Genomic DNA, 19,408 nt, shown 5'->3' on the forward strand with positions numbered 1-19,408 from the left:
GGCGCAGAAAGAGACATCAGGTTCAAGATTGATGATGAGGAGGGAGGCGCGCACAGCCAGAGTAAGACAGCTGAGGCGTCCAATAAAACAGCAGGAGACTTGAAGTTCATATGTCATGCCATATCTATCGATTAGGCTGAGCGATTCTCTGCTTTTATTCATAAATCACTGCAGGAGTTGTCCTTTCTCTTGTTTTTGCTGAGCAGACCCGTAGCTGACGAAAATGTAGGTGAGATGAATATTTTCGGACTGTTTGTGGGAAGAACATTACATGGCATTCCTGAAGGCAGGAGTGAACTTTGGGCTCTGCTTAGCTCACCCTGGTGCATCACAGCAGAGTCACAGACCTGGAGGAGACAAAAATCACAGCTCAACAAGCCCTAAGTGAATTCCAACTTCACAGCTAGTGTAAATGGATTTGGATTGTGGGAAGAAGAAAAATTGCATATTAACAGCAAGACCATACAAATCGTCGTTCAGAAAAGCATACAGACCAAAAAAAAAAAGTGCATCAAAATTTTTTTACGTGTGCACTTTCAAATTGTATTTAAAGCAGAAAAGTAATTTTATGACGTACTTCTTTGACACAAGAAGAGCCTTTGGAGCCCTGCCTTACTTAAAGCACAAATGCATTTCCATTTATGGATTGGTATGTGTATCTGGAACTGTGTACTGCAACTGTTTTTTTGTTGAGAAAAGAAAAGTAATTATTTACTTGGCAAAAAAAAAAAAGAAAAAAGACCTGTCTGATGGGAATTTGTCAAATGGGTGTGTTTTGTCCTCACAAGACGTGAAGTTGACTGCATCACTTTCTTGCTAGACAGATGGATATGGATTTACTTCCTTTGCATTATTCTATAGAAACCTCGTAAAACTGAAATAAACAGATAAATAGTGTATTGTCTTACAAGTGTGCTCTTAACAACTGCAATGCTGCGAGTAGAATGGCATAAGCGTTCACAAACCAACATGTAAACCTATGAAAAGCTACTATCTCCGTCCGGTAGCTTGCTAGTGCTGATTCTCATGCTATTAAATACACCATAAGTCCGTGTAGACATGCAGCACATACTTAGATGCTGCCCCCTGGTGAAAAGCAAAGCAAAAATCATCAATACATGGAATATGTAAAATCATCCTTTATTCAAACTTTTCAATAGAGAAATTTAGATTTTCTTGATGCAGTAGGCGTAAATTTTAAATTCTATACAAAACCGTATGTAAAACTTTAGATGAAACATTTACAAATATACAAGAAGAAACTCTAGTTTCTTAAGACAAACACGCTAAAGACCTAAAGGGCTGTCCAGTAGCACAACAAAGCAGTAATGTGACATTACCGCTGTCAGCTTGCAACAGGAGTAAAAATGTGTGTTGGGAGGCAACAGAAATAGATTGCAGGAGGAGAAGAAGAAGAAGAAGAAGAAGTTTGGTATAGCAACAAAGGTTAGAAGCCTGAAAAACTATTAGTATTGGAAATTGTAAGTTTAAATCGAAAGGATAGATTAACATAAAGAACACCCAACTCTAAGCATCTGAAATCTAAAATGTCATTTCAAACATATCCTGTTGTGGATGTACTTTTTATTTTATTTTATTTTTTCAGCTTTAAGCAATAGGAGACACTTGAAGCGTCACATAATAAATAAATAGCTAAACATTAATTTAAACTTTAATTTTTAGTAAATAAATACGACGTAAATTTTAAATATGCCGCAAGGTAATGGAGATGAACAGAGTGAGCTTACAGCAGGGTTAATTGTGTGAGAATTGGTTGTATGGCTTATTCAAAGTTAGGAAGGCAACTCAGCAGGTTACACAGTTTGGAGTTCAAACTAAAAATCAACAAAAACTAGAACGAGATCATCATTCAAGAAACAAAGGAAAAACATAAACAAACCGGTTGTCTAACACAAGTGATTTTCATAGCTTTAAAGCCTAGCTTGCATACGAATATTCAGAAAATAAACCAAACTATGATACAGTGCACAGTTGTACATTATGTCTTTTGTTCACACAAAATAAAACCTTCATAAAACACGTTTTACTTTTGCACCATCTTGAAAGAAAAGGAGGTTTTAACAGGGCAGATAAAGGGGCATTAGTGAACGACTGCTCTGAAGGAAAAGAGGCATCGCTTGAGGAGAGAGGTAGAGAGGCCTTCCAGTATGGCTACGATTGTATTTTATGATAGCAGGTGAACCTAAAGAACCTTTAAATTCACCAAATAGATCATCTCCTCTCCTTTTTACCCAAAGGAGTCATTTTCAAGTGGGAGCGTTTTGGTCTCTCAACTCACGTCGCTCCCTCTTTCCCCTCTAGTTCTACTCTCTCTCTCTCTCTCTCTCTAACATCAAGGCTATTTGAGAAAGCCCTTGTAGAGGAAATGAGAGTGACTGGTAAATCTCTCGTTCTCCAGGCAGAAGAGCAGGTCCCTGAGATTGACACGCGTGATGCGCTGCCGAGTGAGTCTGGAGCCGGAGGAACCAGCGGTGCCGGGTAGAGACGAGCCTGTTCCGGATCCCTGAAAGATGTGGAAAAGTTAAGGAAGAAGGAAACGGTGAGTTGATCCTGACGGCGCATGACAACGTCTCCGCGTTTAGTGATGTACTAGTGACACTAGTGTAGTGACAACTACAAACGTACTAGTGCATAACTGTGCAGTGAATGGAAAAAGTGTGCTACAAAAGTGAGTACACCCACTACATTTTTGTACATACCTTATGTCTTTTCATTGGATAACATTTAAAATATGACACTTTGATGCAATGTAAAGCAGTCGGTGTACAACTTGCAGGGTTTCTGCCGACTCAAATTTAAGACTTTTTAAGACTGTATCGCAAGGCCTGTATCTCAACAGAAATGTACGAACATCGTCCATTTGGTGGTAAATTTCCACTTACCCATAACGGATGCAAAAAGCTAGCTAGCTAGCAAGTGTACATTAGCTGTGAGTTACCAGTAGCCTCAACAGTGAAGCAAAGAAGATGTCTGAGCCTAACTCAAACTTTTGCCTGAGATTTAATCCTGCTGCTAAGACACAATTTAAGACACGTGACTAGTATATTAAAGACCATATTACGTTTTTCTAAGAGATTTTAAGGCCTTCATTTTAGATACATCAATTTAAGACTTTTTAAGGATGAGTAGACACCCTGGTTTGTATAACAGCTTATTTTGTCCCCTGAAAATGATGCTGCCACCAAAAAGTTTTACTGTGGATGTTGTTTGGTTTGGACTGATGCACAATTTTGGTGTTAATTCTTCATTTAGGAATTTTTATATCGACCAAGAAACCTGTATTTAGGTCTCATAGGATTGTAAAGTGACAAAATGTGGAAAAGTTCAAACAGTATGAATACTTTTCCAAGACTTTGGAATTATCTAAGGCACAGGTGTCAAACTCCAGTCCTGCAAACACTTTTTTGGCATCACACGAGTCACGCAAACAACAGGTTGTTACTACTGACGGAAAAGACTGAGAAGACAACAGCGTTTTTTGTTACATTAGCAGAATATTGACAAAGTTTTGCGCACATTTGTAATGGAAACACAGCTATTGCTTCTTAGATTCTCATCATCAGTTAGCCATAATCATCAAAATTACATGAAAAAAAAGGCATAAAATGTTTTACTCTATGTGTAACAGATCCATGTAATACATGAGTCCCACTTTCTAAAATGAGTGACAAAAAAAGTTGAACTTTTTTCCTGATACTCTGCTTTTTCCAGCTTTTACTCAGTACAATTGAGCATCAGAGAGCAAACTGAGTGTTTGGACAGAAAGCACCATATGGCCGGAGCTTTCCCTGGGTTTGAGCCTGCATGTTCTTCTGAGCACACTTCTCTTCCAGATTCCACCCACGGTCCAAAGACAAGCAGATTACACTGATCAGCGATGAGCGAGGGAGCTCATAAAGACCGTTAGCTCAATCAAAACGAACGATTATGTTGGCAAAGCAGAAGTAAAACCATTTAAAGGAGATAGAAGGTAATTTAAAAAAAGGTATGTTTAAACGCCTTTTAGTGCGAGGTGAAAAGTCAATGTGAATATTGCCAAGTATGCCATAAAGCGTTAGCTGTAACTTTAAGCTGCACTAAAAGCAGCAGAAAGGGCAAATTCTCAAAGGCCAGTGAACAGTTTCCTCCAAAAAAAGATTGAAAAAAAGTTTTCCTTCACAAGAACAGGGAGAATAAAGGATGAAAGTCTAAAATGAATGTGTCATTTCATTAGACGTACTTTAATCGAACTTGTTATAATGCGACGTGTGTTTACAGGAATCAGCCGACGGTTGCAGTGAGAACAGAACTCTGCTTGACCTAATGAGAGGCGACACTCTGCACGTTTCTCTGCTCGAGACGCAGAGCAGTTGGTGAGAACTGCCGGTGACAGCTGCTGACAAATTCAGCTTTCTATCCCCAACACAGCCACCGGGAAGCAGGCTCGACTCTCGCCGCTAACATTTGTAACCATTAACAAAAAGAATGTTTCAAACTGCCGCTATAAATACACTCAGTGACTCCCAGGAAGGATCTGTTGATACCAGTGCCTTGCTAAAGTATTCATATCTCTTTTTTTAAACGTTTTAATCACATTACAACCTCAAACTTCAGTGTGATTTTTTTTTTTTTATTTTAGTTTGTGATGGGGTGATCTTGTCACGACAAGCAATAAATCAATTCATCACACGCTAAATTAAAAATGAGCTTGATCATTTCAACTTGGACAATAATCTTTAAAAAGACACTTCCCTTTTAATATTGTTGAAAAGCCGCCATTTTGAAAAACACTGGAAACATTTGACATCCACTATGAAGTATTTAGTTTGCACTTTTTTTCCATATAAAAATTCTACTTGGCTCTTTTGTTTTCCCTGTCCAAGAGGAATGATTAATATTTTTTCGAATGTTCTTGATTTTTGAGATGGTGTCCTTGCATTAGTATGTCAGTATTATTATTATATTAGTTGAAAATGTTCTCAAAATGACAATGTTATTGTTTATCGTGACACTTTCTGGCATAATTTATGGTCCAGCAAAATTTGCTATCGTGACAGAATTATGATAGGCCAACACAAAATTGGACATAATTGTAAATGGTAGGCGAAATGATTTTTTAAGTTCACAAATGTATCAAAACTTGATTGTCCACCTAAACTGACAAGTCTGGGCAAGGGAAATATTAATCAGAGAAGAAGTCAGATGGGCCAATATAACTCTGGAGGAGCTGCATTTGTCCAATCCATAAATCTGGTCATTTTGAATTACGGGCAAAAAGACGTCTGTTTTTTAAAAAACGCATACAAAGTCCTCTAAAAGGCTCCAGATTTTAAAGACTAAAGGAAACATACCTCAAAAGACTTGCAACCGAAAGCCATGCATCATTTTTACAATCATCAATGTCAATTATGTGACACTTTTTGTTTAGTAGATATTTTTAAAAGCATAAAAGCTTTTGACTTTGAGAAAAAGTTTAGATGCTCTAAATATTTGTTGCGAGGCACTGTGTGAAAAGATAAATTATGGCTGAGTTGTGCTGTCAAATAACAACCAAAACATGCAATTACAGAGTATTTTCCAACTAATCCTTTTGTGTTTTTCCCTGATGTTGCGGTAATAAAAACAGGACAGGTTGGAAAAAAAAAAAAACAGACAGACAGAGAGAGAGATGACCCAGAAACCTAATGCATCCGGCCACGGCTGCTGCAGGTGCACAGGCATAAATCGTGCAAACATTAATTATCGTCTTCATTGTTACCTCAGCTGAAGCAGATGAGGATGGAGAGTCCAGGTTCTTCTTCTTCTTCCTGGGGCCAATGGCTGCCAAAGCAGTCAGGTTGGCCTCCCTCTGTCTCATCTGAGCCAGCTCCTGCTGCTGCATCTGGACAACACACACACACACACACCCACACACACACTCACCTTAAACTGAATCAGTCGTAAACGTGACAGAGAGACCTGCAGACCGTGCTCCGCCTCAACTCGTACCTCTTTCGCCTTCTGTTTCAGACGCAGCTGCTCCGGATCCTCTTGCCGCGCGCGGGACTGAAAGGCCGACACGAAGAAGAGTCGTTTATCCAAAGTCCAGTTGCTTATTTAAGGCACTTCGATTGCAGTTTGATGTCAACAGCGAAGCATAAAGAGTAAGACACTGCTTATGTAACCGTGCAATAACTAAAAAAAAATTTTTTTAAAAAACAGGCAAAAAAAATCCACTTATTTTTGCACAAGATAAATAAAAGGCAAGTGGTGTCAATTAAAAGCTCTTATTAAATAATCAAGAGTTTGACGTGTTGCACCACTTAAAACCACTTGTTAAATCTAACCTCAGCGGAGTCACAGTTGTAGGCAGAACATGTGTTAAGTCGACTGTTTATGGTAAAGACAGAAATGTAACACGACAAACAAGCAGACATACAGTATGTGCTAAATGATGGCAATAACAGGTTTCATTTCTGAAGTCACTTTGATCGACTTAAGCATGATTGAGAATTTGTGGAGATTAGGGTTATGGCAAAGAGGCCTTTCAACAACAACAATAAAAAAGTTAGAGCGTATCGCCACAAATTAATACTGTAAATACCAACAAATTAGAGATTATCAGAAAGATTGTCCTGATTACAGACAAGACTTTTCATAGTATTTGAAATTATGTTTGTTTTATCAAAATGTTAAAAAAAAAACACAAAAAAAACACAAAATTTATATATTTTTAGATTGATAGTCCTTTTTACATTGTTAAATTCCCTTTTGAGAGATGGCTGCCTCGATTTCTATCAGAAACAACTCTCTGAGTATTATGACAGTCATGTAAAAACAAAATAGGCCAGGTGTACAGATAACTATGAGCTGAACTTTAGACTGCAGTATATGGATATACCTGTAGGGCTGAACCAATTAATCAATAATCGTCAACTAATTTAGTATTCGATTAATAGTTATACCTCAAGTGGTAAAGCTTTAGCATCATCCGGTTCAAATTTACTAAAGGAATCATTTAGTAAACCTCATTTTCATTTTAGGCAATAAAATGTTTATGTTCTTATTGAAAAACGGAACTATTTGTTTATTGGCATCCTTTAATGTATTTCTAGTGTAAAATAAAAAATCTGTAGCATGGGCCCATTTTAATTTTTTAAAATCAGATTAATCGTCAGAATAATTGATTACTAAAATAATTGTTAGTCGCATCCCTATGAATCTCTATTAGAAATTCTTTTTATTTGGTCCTTTTTAATTTTCTGTGAAACTGGATTTTCATTAGCTGTAAGCAACAATCATCAAAATTAATAGAAAAAAAACCAGTTCAAACACATCACTGTTTGAATAACGAATAGATATAATACAGGTTTCACTTTTTACCTAAATAAATTAATGTTTCAATAATACAGTGGGATATGTTCATGTACAGTAAGCTTCAAAGCTGTTACTGACCATGAATATAACCAACAATTTAAAACCCTGTGACCAAGCTAAACCTTATTAAATGCACACATTCCTCATGACAAAGGAGCTCCTATTGGTTAACAAAAGTAGCATGTTGGGATTTAAATTCACCAACAAACTACAATAAGCCAGTAATCAAGAGCAGGGATTTACGACTTCGAACGTAAAGTCCTAAAGCCCTAAAACTAAGGGCTCTGACTCAGTTTCAGACTTTAAGTCCCCACAGAAACCCTGGACAGTTGAAGTCGTTCTTAACAAAACAGCAACAACCAGAAGTCTTCAAATGTAAACTTTGAAACACAGAGAGGGTTTGTTTTCTTCAAGCTTACTCTTATAGCGTCAGCGAGCTTTTACACATTCTGGCTTCAACAAACTAAAATCTATGGATCATTACCTATTTAATGTCATGTGGTTAAATCTGATGTTAGAAATTCAACCCAAATACCAATTAGGACGCTTGCTGACAGCGGGCTCGCTGCTGGCGAGTCATAAATCAATCCCAGCTGACCCTGGGGTCAAACCGTACGGCGCTCTCGAGTCAACTGAAAAGCTGTTGAGTGACTAAAATGTCGGATGTAGGCAAAACATGTAAGACAGCTGTTTATGGTGAACACAAAACTGTAATAGGCAACAAAAGGCACACGTGTGTTAATGAAGGAAAGCGATAGATTCATGATGGCGTACCTTAGCTGCCTTCAGCAGGATCTCCCTCTCCTGCTCTTCCTTCCGCTGCTTCTCCAGCTGGTCGAGCTGCTCAAAGAACTTCAGCTGAGTCCGAACGTCACTGCTCTGCTCGTAGCTGTCGTCCTCCTGCTAAAAGACGGCATCGATACAATGCTACATCAGAAGAAGTCAATGTTGAACTTACTGGTAATCATTTTAAAGCCGTATTATGTTTTTTTTCCATTTATGGCACAATCAAGTAACTGTGCTGCCTTCAGTCATGTAAAAGAAAAAAAAAGACTTAATTTAACACCTTGAAATTGGGCCTCCTTCTCTTTAAGAAGATCCTGCTCTTTCTGAAACTCCTCCTTCAGGAAGTCATCACAACATGGCTCCAACATGGTCAACAGTTGACCACAACATGGTCAACAGCCTCTTTTAACCCTTTAACAACCTTTTTATCAGCGTTGCACTGAGAAGGAGCTTATGTAATGAGCTCAGCAGTTCCAACAGGTGTTTGCTAATTGCTGCTGACTAGTCTGAAGGAGCTGAGTGAGAAAGTCACAGGGGAGGGCTGATCTGTGAAGCGGCAGCTCGGAACCAGCGTCTCTGAGGAGGGACGGCTAGGTCCATCCAGGCGCTTTGTACAACTAAATGGTTGCCATGGGAGATTAAAGGATTTCTCTAACAAGCATGAAAGAATGAAGGCAACACTCCCAGTATGTTTTTGAAGAGCTGTCTTAAAGGGGAAGCTCAAAGAAGCTGTCCCTTTAAGAAATCTGGTGGAGATGCAGCATTAAGCTTCTATGCCCCACTAATGTTGAACAAACTGAGTTCCTTTAAATCAAGGCCAAAAAACCACCTGTTTAAAGTTACTTTTGATTAATGGTAAATGGAACACTGATCAACATTTTTTATGTGTAATGGTGATTTTGATGATGGCATCTGACAAAATGTAATGGTTATGTTTCATAATTGGTTCTATATTATGATAGAAAGTCAGAAAGTGTGGTGACGTAAGAACGGAGGGGAATACCATACAGTTGACATGGCAACTGAGAGTCCGGTGGACATCGGAGGCGGTGTGTAAATGTTTATTACTATATGTAAAGGTCATTTTTATATATGTTTATTATATGTGGTTATGTTTATTCAGTTAAAAATATTAACTACGAAAAACATAACTCACCTCCAAATCATAGTGCAGCAAACAGAGCTGCTGCTCCCGCCGTCTTTTATCAAACGCCTTTTCTTTTTGTTACGTCTTTTATCACTTAAAATGAGCCACAAACTATCACTACTGCTTCTACATCGTCATCCGTGTTTGATTATTCTAAACTCACGTATGTTATGTTGGGGGTTTTACTGAATGTTCGTGAGTTTAATCGGTTCGTGTGTGGTGTGTTGCTCCTGCTGTGTGGCTGGACACACGAACCGATCGAACCTGTTGTACCTTTATCAGTTCTCTGTGGTCACAGAGGTTTGGAAAATCGGCCGATAATCCTTAAATCGTGTCGTGTGAACCAGAACTAAAACTGACAAGCTCCACTCCTCTCCTCTAGTCTTGACCGCTGCCCTAACGCTCTGACTCTGGTCACTATGGTAACATTTACATATCCCTTCAAAATAAGATACAGATGTGCCACAAAAACAAACATTTTACTTTTGTGAAAATTTAACTTACGATAACGACTAATGGGAGCCCTGAGCTCGTTTCTCTGCAACGAGACGATCCCATCTCGGAGTGATGAGAGACAATGACACCCGAAGTGTTGCTTATGCACAGGGTGCTTGGTCTCTAAGTAGCGAAGCAGTTTGAAGGGTTCGTTCCCTCATTAACGAGCCGGTCACCATATCATGCAGAGGGGGCTTGGAATGTGGGAATCACCTGCCGGGATAAATCCATTCTCCTGTCTCTTCTCTGGGCCTTTTCGCCTTCGCAAAGAAACTTTTCAAAGACATCTGATCTGTTTCTAACTCATTTTGCTGCTTGTGGCTCAATGTTGGCGCGCAAGACGTAACCGAGAGAATCTGGTTAAAGGATTTTCAAAATAAAAGCTCCTCCAGACTCAAATAATACATAAAACGGAAATATTTAATTATTTCTTGCGCGGCCCAGTACCAATTGGTCCACGGACCGGTACCGGTCTGCAGCCCGGGGGTTGGGGACCACTGATATAAGACACTTTGAGCTGCCTTGTTGATGAAATGCTAATAAGCTTGACTTGGTGTAATTCATCAACAAACCTTGAAGTTGATGTTTTTCTGCTGGGCTACATGGGAGACTTTTTCAAGTAAGTTCAGAAGTCGCTGCTGGGTGGCGTGAGAGACGTAATTCACCACTTCGGTGCCGAGCTCCGTAACGCCATACTTCATACCTGGAGGACGAAACAAACGGTGCAGTGAGAGACTGACCGATCGGAGGGTCTCGTACGGTCAGGAAGGACTAGAGCCGCACCGATCTGCAGCATTCTCCTCTGCAGCAAGGTGTAGGAGAGGAAGGCCTCGTCCTTGCAGGAATGCGTCACCGCGCCGACGAGTCCGGAGTTAGTTGCCAGGATGTTAGCACTCTCCTCTGATAGGTTCACTCCCGCCATGGAGGCCACGTCGTTGATGTCGTCGTCATCTCTGCTGATGCAGAAGCAGACGTGTTGTGGTTACAGTATCTGACAGTCAACGTTGTTGTTCGGCAAGACTTATTTGCTTTTTCTGCAATAATTTTACATTCATCTCTCTTCACAAAATTATATTAAGACAGAACTGTTTATGACGGCGAGTGCAGAGTTATGTATGCCGATTGGAAACTTTGTAGTGTATTTTATTTAGATTTAATGTGATACGGTAGTATATAATTTTGACCTTGAAGGCAAATTAAATGCGGGTTAGCATTCAAAAAGTCAGCCCCCTTTACTAAGCATGGTGGTGGCAGGATCATGCTGTGGGAATGTTTTTCTTCAAATCGGTCAAAGTTGATAGGAAGATGAATGAAGCTAAATACAAAACAGTTATAGACTAAAACTTGTTTATGTACAGACAATTTAAAAATGTTTAATGAAGACCTGCATTAGAAAATTTTTGGTTATTTTAACGAACAATCGTTTTATTTTTACTTTAAAACAAACAAAAAAAAAAACATGAAACATACAAAAAAAAAGGAGGATCGATACATGCTTTTCCTACGGCTGTTGGTTTCTGGACAATAATTTAAAAGTTTCAAATGCAATAATGAGTGAAAAGTAATGAAGGAGGCTAAATAGAAATGTGTGAGAGACATTTCAGATTTTCATTTACAGAGATAATTCTGAAACATGTATATTTTTCCTTCGACTTTACAAATGTGCCCCATTTCATGTCATTCATGTTGGCCTATGACGTGAAACAGCTGGGTCTGTCGTGTTCTATCACTTTGGGTTCATCTTTGTATTCCAGCTTGAAAACCTTACCAACTTCTGTGTAAGACTGATTCAATAAAAGAGTTTGGGTGATGAATTAAAAAAAAAAAGAGTTTCTAATGCCTGAAGAAGTCAAATCTTATGACTGTCGGTGCCTTTTCGTTTTAGGACCAAATCCCAAATAATAATTTGTGGGTTGTGACTCGACACTTTTTTGAAAATGCTCAAAGGGCATCTGTGCTTTTCGCAAGGCACGGTACCAGCAGCAGAAAAAGAGATGAAGAGTCTCACTTGAAAGTGCCACCCGCTTCTTTCAGCTTGTTCTTCTGTGCCTGCGTCAAGGCGACGGCGGAGACTTGCCTGGAAACAAGTGCCACCTCGGGTCTCAGTTGAACCGCTGCAATGTGGGTAGCGGGGAGGGGGAGGGGAAATGACAGAATAAACTACGTGGACGCAGAAGGACACAGAAACAAAACAATGGCGTTGTCAGGGTGACGCCTCACCTGGTTGCAGCTCCTTAAGCTGCACTTGCTGCTGTCCCACCATGATGCGACCCGGGGTTTGATTCCGCAGAGCCATCATGGGGGCGGTTGGTAGAGTTACCTGAGGTCTCAGCATTGCTCTTTGCTGCTGAGGCTGGAGAACCTGAGGGGGATTTAATACTCACACATTATAACCAGATTAAATGGCAGCTATTGATTCCATGCAACGCACAGGGCAAAAGCATGTGGTGTTTTTCCTCCCCATTTCAAACTTAGAATCCAGAAAAACTACCTCAGTAACTACGCTTTAGACTCCTATTCTTCCAACCCAGAAAATGAAATAAAACCAGAGGATACTTACTTATACCTATCTACCAACCCTGAATAAGAGTATATAGTTTATCTAATTTAGATACTTTGGATCAACATTATTAGACCACTCTATAGACTCCTGTTCTTCCGACCTAGAAATGGAATTAGACCAGATGATACTTAACAACCCTGAACAGGAGCACCTAGTTTACATACTTTAGATCAACATTAGATACCTTTTCTTCTTTTGCTCTTTCTTTTGGTTTGTTATTTTGCCTGTATTTCCTTTTAATTCCTGTAAAGCACTTTGTATCGCCTTGTTGCTGAAAATGTGCTATACACCTTTACCTTTCAAAACTACTTAACAAATAACATTTAAAAAAATACACAATTGTAATTCTGGACCCATCAGATGCTTATAGAGTGATGAGTAGAGATTTGCCATACATTATTTTTGTAGTCCACTTCTTTCCCCCCCCCCCCAGCAGTGCACCGACCACTCTCAATAAAACTAACTGTTCTCCACCCCCCCTCCCCTTCTTTTTGTGTGGCCTGTTTAACTCGGCTTGATTCGAGACGATGGAAAGAACGGCTTCAGGGAAAAACGGTTTCATTAAAGCCGAGCGGTGAAGACGAGCACAAAACACAAGTTGAACATAGAAAATATCACATTCAACAATGTTTCTAAAATGGGGAAACATTTAGATGGCGGCATCCTAGATTTAACACCGGTGCAGATTATTATAGTGTAAAATAATCAACTGTAGCAAGCTGTAGTTACATTGCTCCGGTTCATTAGGATGCTCCTCTACTTGAAGTTTGCATTCATTTTTATTTAAGATTCGGCCGATTTGGACTGTCGGGACCTACATGTTGAAAATCACTCATTTTAGAGCTCACACATGAATAAAATCAGCTGACATTTTTGGAAATATTAATAAAATAATTTTAATCGAGTGTAGGGTTTTTTTTGTTTCAGCATCCATTCTCACTAAAGCCTTTTTTTAGGAATTCAAACTGATAATGTTTCAATATCTTAAAAATATGAGTTATGTTTTCAGTGTCCTCAAAGAAATCATCTGAAGTTCTGCCAGAAGCTTTTCATCCCGACAGGAAAAATAGGAGCAGAGACGTTTAGCCTGTGAGACAAAAACCACTCCTGGGAGTTTGAAAAAAAAAAAAAAAAAAAAAGGTCAACTGCGGTCAAAGTTTATTCATTATCCTGCTGGCTTTTTCAGATTGAAGAAAGAGATTAGTTTCTCTTGCACTGGAGAAATGCATTTACAGTTTACAGCTGGAGGTGTTTGAAGATAATGAGTTAATAAAGCTAATGAGTTAATAAATGAGTTAATAAAGTGTTCAAAGTGTGACCGTTGGACCAATGTGGCCCTTTGCTTGAGCTCGGACTGCAATACAAGAATCTTGAAGATTTGAGAAGTTACATGCTTTTTTTTCATTTACACAAACATGAGACACTTAATGCTTTGGCTCTGAAACGATTTAGGGCTCTTTTTTTCTAGAAAAATGTGACTATTTTGTTTTTATCATTAGCTATTTTATATTTTTACACTTTTAATAATGATAAACTAAGATTTTTTATGCCAACTGAGTATTTTCAAAAGCACAAATTTTGGCACGAAAGGCGAGGAGATCGAACATGACATTTTTTTGCCGACACTCTTACGGCTATGACTGAATATTAAATCATAGTGTCATAGTGTGGAATGACTTTCTTCAGGTTTTACGCTGTAATCGCTATGAAACACTGAGATTAATGCTGTGCATTGTTACCAGTGACGTAGTCTGTCCTTGACTGACTGTTTGCTGAAGTTGGGCTCTGCTGCCTGGTGGTGGAGTCGTGAGGCGGGGGCCAGGGCTGCCCAGGACCACCGTGGTGGACATGGCTGAGGTGGAGGAGACGGCCACTGAGGCCGGCTGAGTAAGCTGACTCTGCTGGATGAAAGCTGCCGAGTCTGGGGTGAGCTGCCTCAAGGCTGGAAGGCTTCTCTACCAAATTAATAAAAGTAGGCAAATTATTTAAGGTGCAGCCGTAGCATAGTAACAACCTTAAAGTGTGCTGCTGCTGGCTGAAAGGTTTGAACGTGACAGAAATACATGGGCGTTCTCACCTTCAGGAAAGGCACTAGGTATGGTTGGGGTGAGGAATTAAGCTCTTTGTACAATCTGCTGGTGAACTCTTCAGCTTCCAGCTTGTCTTCCTGGGAAAACAGCAAAAATCGAAGGGTTTACATTTACGTGAATATACTTTCTTACTTTGTTAGTGTCTCGGGGGATTTTTTTACAATTGCAAATGTAAATATCACTGTATGAGGCACACTCACCAGCAGGTCTTTGACCAGCTCCCTCACAGTTGCTGCAGTCTCTGTGGACTGTTTCCCGCTGGATGCCAGCTTGATCAGTGTAGACAGGAAGTTCTTGCATTTCTTTACATTCTCCATTGTCTCCTATGGCAAACAGAGACGATCCGCATTTTAAACAAGTCTGAAGACTCAAAATAACAACGGTGTACGTCACAGGACAAAATAATCAGTGTGCATGACTGGATTTACACGGATGTGGGCCTTTTGGGCTGGAAACCGTTTTGGTGCACTATCCACTAAAAGAAAAGTTCTTTTGCTAATGAAAATTACAGTGCATTAATAGGCAGTCGTATTTATAAATTGATGATACCAAATGATGATGGTGGATTTAATTCGTCAATTGACCAGTAGCTCCATGTTGTTGCCCAAAAAAACAAAAAAATGCTATTATTTCATCATTTGCTAATACTTGAGTGCTGTTTATATTCATAAAGAAAAGCCCAAATTATTATCACAACTCACTTGATGTATGACTCTTACGTACAGTAAATGGTTGTAAAACACATGCATTTATAAAAAATAAAAATAAAAATTTGTGCAACTCCTTACCCCCCCCCAAAGAAAATTGGAGCTCTGGACTACCGCCCCTATGAGCCCTTTTGAAAGAAGTGTTTGAAGTGAGCACTTCTTACCTTGCTCACAGTTACAGAGGTAACGGTGGTCCCAGGTGTTGGAGTGAGCGTTCTAGGGGCCAGTCCTGGCACTGTGGCCCCTACAGAGCTCTGGGAAGAGACAAAAACAAACAAACATGTATCTTAAGAAATTTATCGGAATGAAAGCCTGTAGAGGACAACCTCACAACTTTGAAGTCCCAGTTGGTTAGAAATATATTTTGTTAGCAGCACAGCAGGTAAAATGCTCCACAGAGCAAACCAGACATGTTTTTTTCTTCGCAATTTTGTTTCTGGGGAAAACCCCACCGCAGCCTTGTGTTGCATTACGTAATATTTATGTAATTATGCAATAATTACATAAATATGTATGTATTCACAGCAATTGTATCAATGCAAAAGCAGAATGCAAATTAGCAGTTTTGAGCCATGCATTGTACATAGCAATAATTTCTATTGGATAGAATGCATAATAAATATGCATAATTATGTAAATACACATTAAGAGCTTAGGTTTGCTTAAACGGTGCATAATACATTAGTAAAGTATCCACATTTCCTGACATTTTCCTTTTTTGTCATTTTCAATAATGTATTTTTCACAACACATAGTACTGCATTATCGTTAAACGGAAGGAAACCGATAATGGATTTTACATTTATTTACAAATGAAAGCCTAAATTGCATTTGTATTTATCCATTTTTACGTTGATAACCTTTACATTAAATTCGACCAACTGCCTTCACAATAACCCCATTAAGTCCAGTTTCTCCAAGTCTTAAACATCTAATGAAACACAGTCAGAGGAGCCTGGGGATTATAATACACAATATAAATCAAATTTTAAAGCACCATATCATTAAAAGAGAACACGTTTGCAGAGTTCTGTGCGTAGAGAGCATCTACACACCGGCAGGATAGGCGCTCTGTGAAGAGCAGTGGTCGCAGCGAGTGATACTGGGGGCGGACAGCCTGGTCGGATGATGGCACCCGGAGAAACTTGTCGGCTGATGATTGTGGTTCCAGGAGCCTAAAAAAAAAAGAAGCAATTACAGACTAACAACTAGAAGGTTTTACAGTTTCTTCAGTTTCCTTCACTAACGGTACCTGTGCCACAGACATATTTGTTGGCGTGGCGGTCCGAGGTGCCATGCCTCCCTGCGCCTGCGCTTGCATTTGGGCCAGAGTCTGCTGAGGAATCACCAACAGCTGCCCACTCTCGCTGCGCACAAGCACCATACCTGAAGCGAATCAGAAAGCTGAGTGAGAGCGACAGCAAAACACTTAAAAAGGCATCTTATGCTTTATTTTTGTGTGAATTATGACAGGCTGCTTCACTGATTTTTTTATTTTTGTATTTTGTGAAGCACTTTGTAACATTTCTTTATACAAATAAAGTATTATTATAGTGTTATTATTATTTCATGTGTTTATTTTAAAGACAAGCGTTATAGTTGCAGTTCATATATTTGGTAAACTTACATAATAAGTTTTCTGTTTAAACTTGCAATAACTTATAAAACGCTAAAAGACAGCTCAACCTCACTTACCCGGGGGTATCTGGATGTTGTGTACACTGGGCTGTCCCGGAGAGGCCTGTGGGAGCCTCGGAGCCAGCATCTGGGTCGTGATCCCGGGCGCACCTGCGGCTGACATGCCAAGAGGTCTGGGAGCACTGATGGAGCTGGGGGCGGCGGCAGCTGGCTGTGGTGCTGACTGGATTATCATTGTTGGCGGCTCTGCTTTAATGATGTGCGAACCTGCGCTGACGGGCTGCCCACTGTTTACCGGCGGATTTTGCGTGCCAGTGCCCGTCTGACTCGTTGCATTAGCAGCCGCGGCGGGACTCGCGGTACTGCTGCCGTTCAAAGTTGTGCCCGACCCGGCTGTTTGCATAGGCGGCCTGACAAGCGTCACCGTGGGTCCTGCTGCTTGGCTCGCAGCAGAAACACCGTCCGAATTCATTAGCGGCGTCTGAATGACACTGTTTGACGAGGGGGGCAACGAGACGCCGGTCAGCCCTTTTGACAGCACTGCTCCGGTGCTGACAGCCGCGGCTGATATCACAGTGCTGCTGCTGCTGCTGTTGTTGTTACCAGTGCCACTTGTCGCTTTCGCCCCCTCCAGAGGGGCAACGCTTCCTGAATTGTGAGAGTTCATAGTTTGGCTCCCATTAAAAGTCTGCACAGAGTATGAGGCCACTTTCCCCGGTTGGTTAGGGGGAAAACTTATACCGTCACCGACAACAAGTGGGTTTCCCGGCTCGTGTCCCCTTTTGGTGTCGGTGCTCCCTGTCGATGCGTCCATGGCTGAACCATTGGGAACTCGCTAAGCGGAGACCCCCCCTCTGCACTTCAACTAGTTTAACCGGGAGTAACACACGCTCGAATGTGATGGGGGAAGACTACTGTACGTCTGTTGCTTTTCTCTGCAGACTCCGGCGCTTGCTTCTCGTTTGTTCCCAGAGAACAAGTACGGAAAACAATATTAGTAGTTACGGCGTACCTGCTTTAGCAACCGTCTTGACCAAGTCCCAGCTGGACATTAGCTCGAGCTACCCCCCCGTCCCGGAACTATAACCATGTAATTAACGGCTGCCTCGTGCCAACTCAAACTAATAAACAAGGACAGCTGTGACTCTACAGACCGTGGAGGATGGCAAACTACCGCTTTATTCTCCCCCGTCTGTGAAAAGAGTTCATCCAGCAGACTGGGGCCAACCGCCATCTTCGCACTCCTGCGAGCTTGTGAAAAGTGAGGTACTTACTAACTGACGTGCGCCTGCGCACAACGGCCGAAAGTCCACAGACCGGGGAGCTCTCTGAGCGGTGATTGGCTGCTCCGTCTGCTAAAAGGCGGTACCAATGGCTTCAGCTGTCATTCTGGGAGAAGTGGAAGAGGGTATAGCATCTCACCGGGACGATATGTTTTCACCGAATTTTTTCATACTAGAAACCATACTTTGTCTTAAACTACAGATAATCCTTTTCAGAATTCAATCCTGTGACCTTTGGTGGATAAATACCCAGGTTTGCTGCAAGCTTAATGTTCAAATTTCAGAGTTTATTCACGCTGGATGCACCGGGCAAGATGGCTGCAGCGAAATGAGGTTTCGGTTGTACAGAGACGTATAAAGACGCCCCACCCTTTTAAAAAATGACTGTTTAGTCTTGAGCTTTGTAGCTAAGACTAAACGCTCTGCGCTGACTTTTATACACAACAATAAATGTTGTTATATTCATGTTTTAAAGCATTAATAATAATCTAACAATCCCTTATTAGTAAATTATAATATGTGTTTTTATCTGCATCCAGGGGCGTTTTTAAGATCTTGAACCTTTGGGTACTTAGCCCTGCCTTGGAAAAAAAAGCGTTGTCAGCTGCATAAGTTTTCAATTATTTATTGAAAAAATAATGTAGAACCTTTTTGCAGCTGGGGCAAGACACTCTTGAGAAAATCACGTAGTGTATTTCCCACAGAAGTTTGTTTTAGTGAGTGATTGCAGACATATTTCACACCCTGTTAGTGCAATGAGTTGGATGGAGTCAACCGTTTAGTGGAGGAAGTAACTCAAATCTATGCTTAGTACAGTAGTAGAACAACTTTTTCTCCTCCATTGGGCTCAGCAGTACTTCGCTGACTCAGGAAAAAGATTCTGACTTTTTAAATGTAGCTTCTTTTTAGATACTTTAAGCAGAAGTAAAAAAGTAAATGAAAACTCTTGAAATTAATAAAAATCTTCATCAATATGGATGACTATGGTTTCGTAATTAAAGCTAAAAAGATACTTTCTATGTATCATAAAATCACGACACAATTAATCCAATTAACAATTAACTGGCATCCTGTTTACTCGAGACAACAGTGTTTTGAAATAAATGTATCTAATATATATAGTGTCACCACAGTTTCTCACATTGCAAACATCGTAAGAAATATACAATACAAACATAAAAAAATTTGATATTTACAGTGATATCTACATATATATGGACAAACATATATATATATATATATATATGTATATATACATAGATGTATGTATACTGTACATATACACATACACATATAACCACCACATAGTGAGTGCATGTGAAAGTTCAAGGTTTTAATTGCTG

At 40.1% G+C, this 19,408-nt stretch overlaps 1 protein-coding gene across 4 annotated transcripts; it reads right to left on the reverse strand.

The window, feature by feature from the left end:
* Positions 1–1,121: 1,121 nt before the first annotated feature.
* On the reverse strand, positions 1,122–18,802 carry LOC116710842 (transcription initiation factor TFIID subunit 4-like). Of its 4 annotated transcripts, none has more exons than XM_032550101.1 (15): positions 16,840–18,802; positions 16,397–16,530; positions 16,200–16,319; positions 15,309–15,398; positions 14,638–14,760; positions 14,425–14,514; positions 14,087–14,302; positions 12,005–12,146; positions 11,793–11,898; positions 10,568–10,740; positions 10,357–10,487; positions 8,131–8,256; positions 5,989–6,045; positions 5,759–5,881; positions 1,122–2,524 (listed from the first exon to the last, which is right to left on the reverse strand). In XM_032550101.1, exons 1-15 carry the CDS (start codon positions 17,594–17,596, stop codon positions 2,360–2,362), a joined length of 2,553 nt encoding a protein of 850 aa, XP_032405992.1. In that variant the 5' UTR covers positions 17,597–18,802; the 3' UTR covers positions 1,122–2,359. The 4 variants fall into 4 exon arrangements, with proteins under 4 accessions (XP_032405992.1, XP_032405993.1, XP_032405990.1 ...); XM_032550102.1 differs by having other exon boundaries at positions 10,568–10,737; positions 16,840–18,794; XM_032550099.1 differs by having other exon boundaries at positions 8,131–8,259; positions 16,840–18,787.
* Positions 18,803–19,408: the final 606 nt, after the last annotated feature.

Source organism: Xiphophorus hellerii, chromosome 20, assembly GCF_003331165.1.
Source record: "Xiphophorus hellerii strain 12219 chromosome 20, Xiphophorus_hellerii-4.1, whole genome shotgun sequence".
Taxonomy (NCBI): domain Eukaryota; kingdom Metazoa; phylum Chordata; class Actinopteri; order Cyprinodontiformes; family Poeciliidae; genus Xiphophorus; species Xiphophorus hellerii.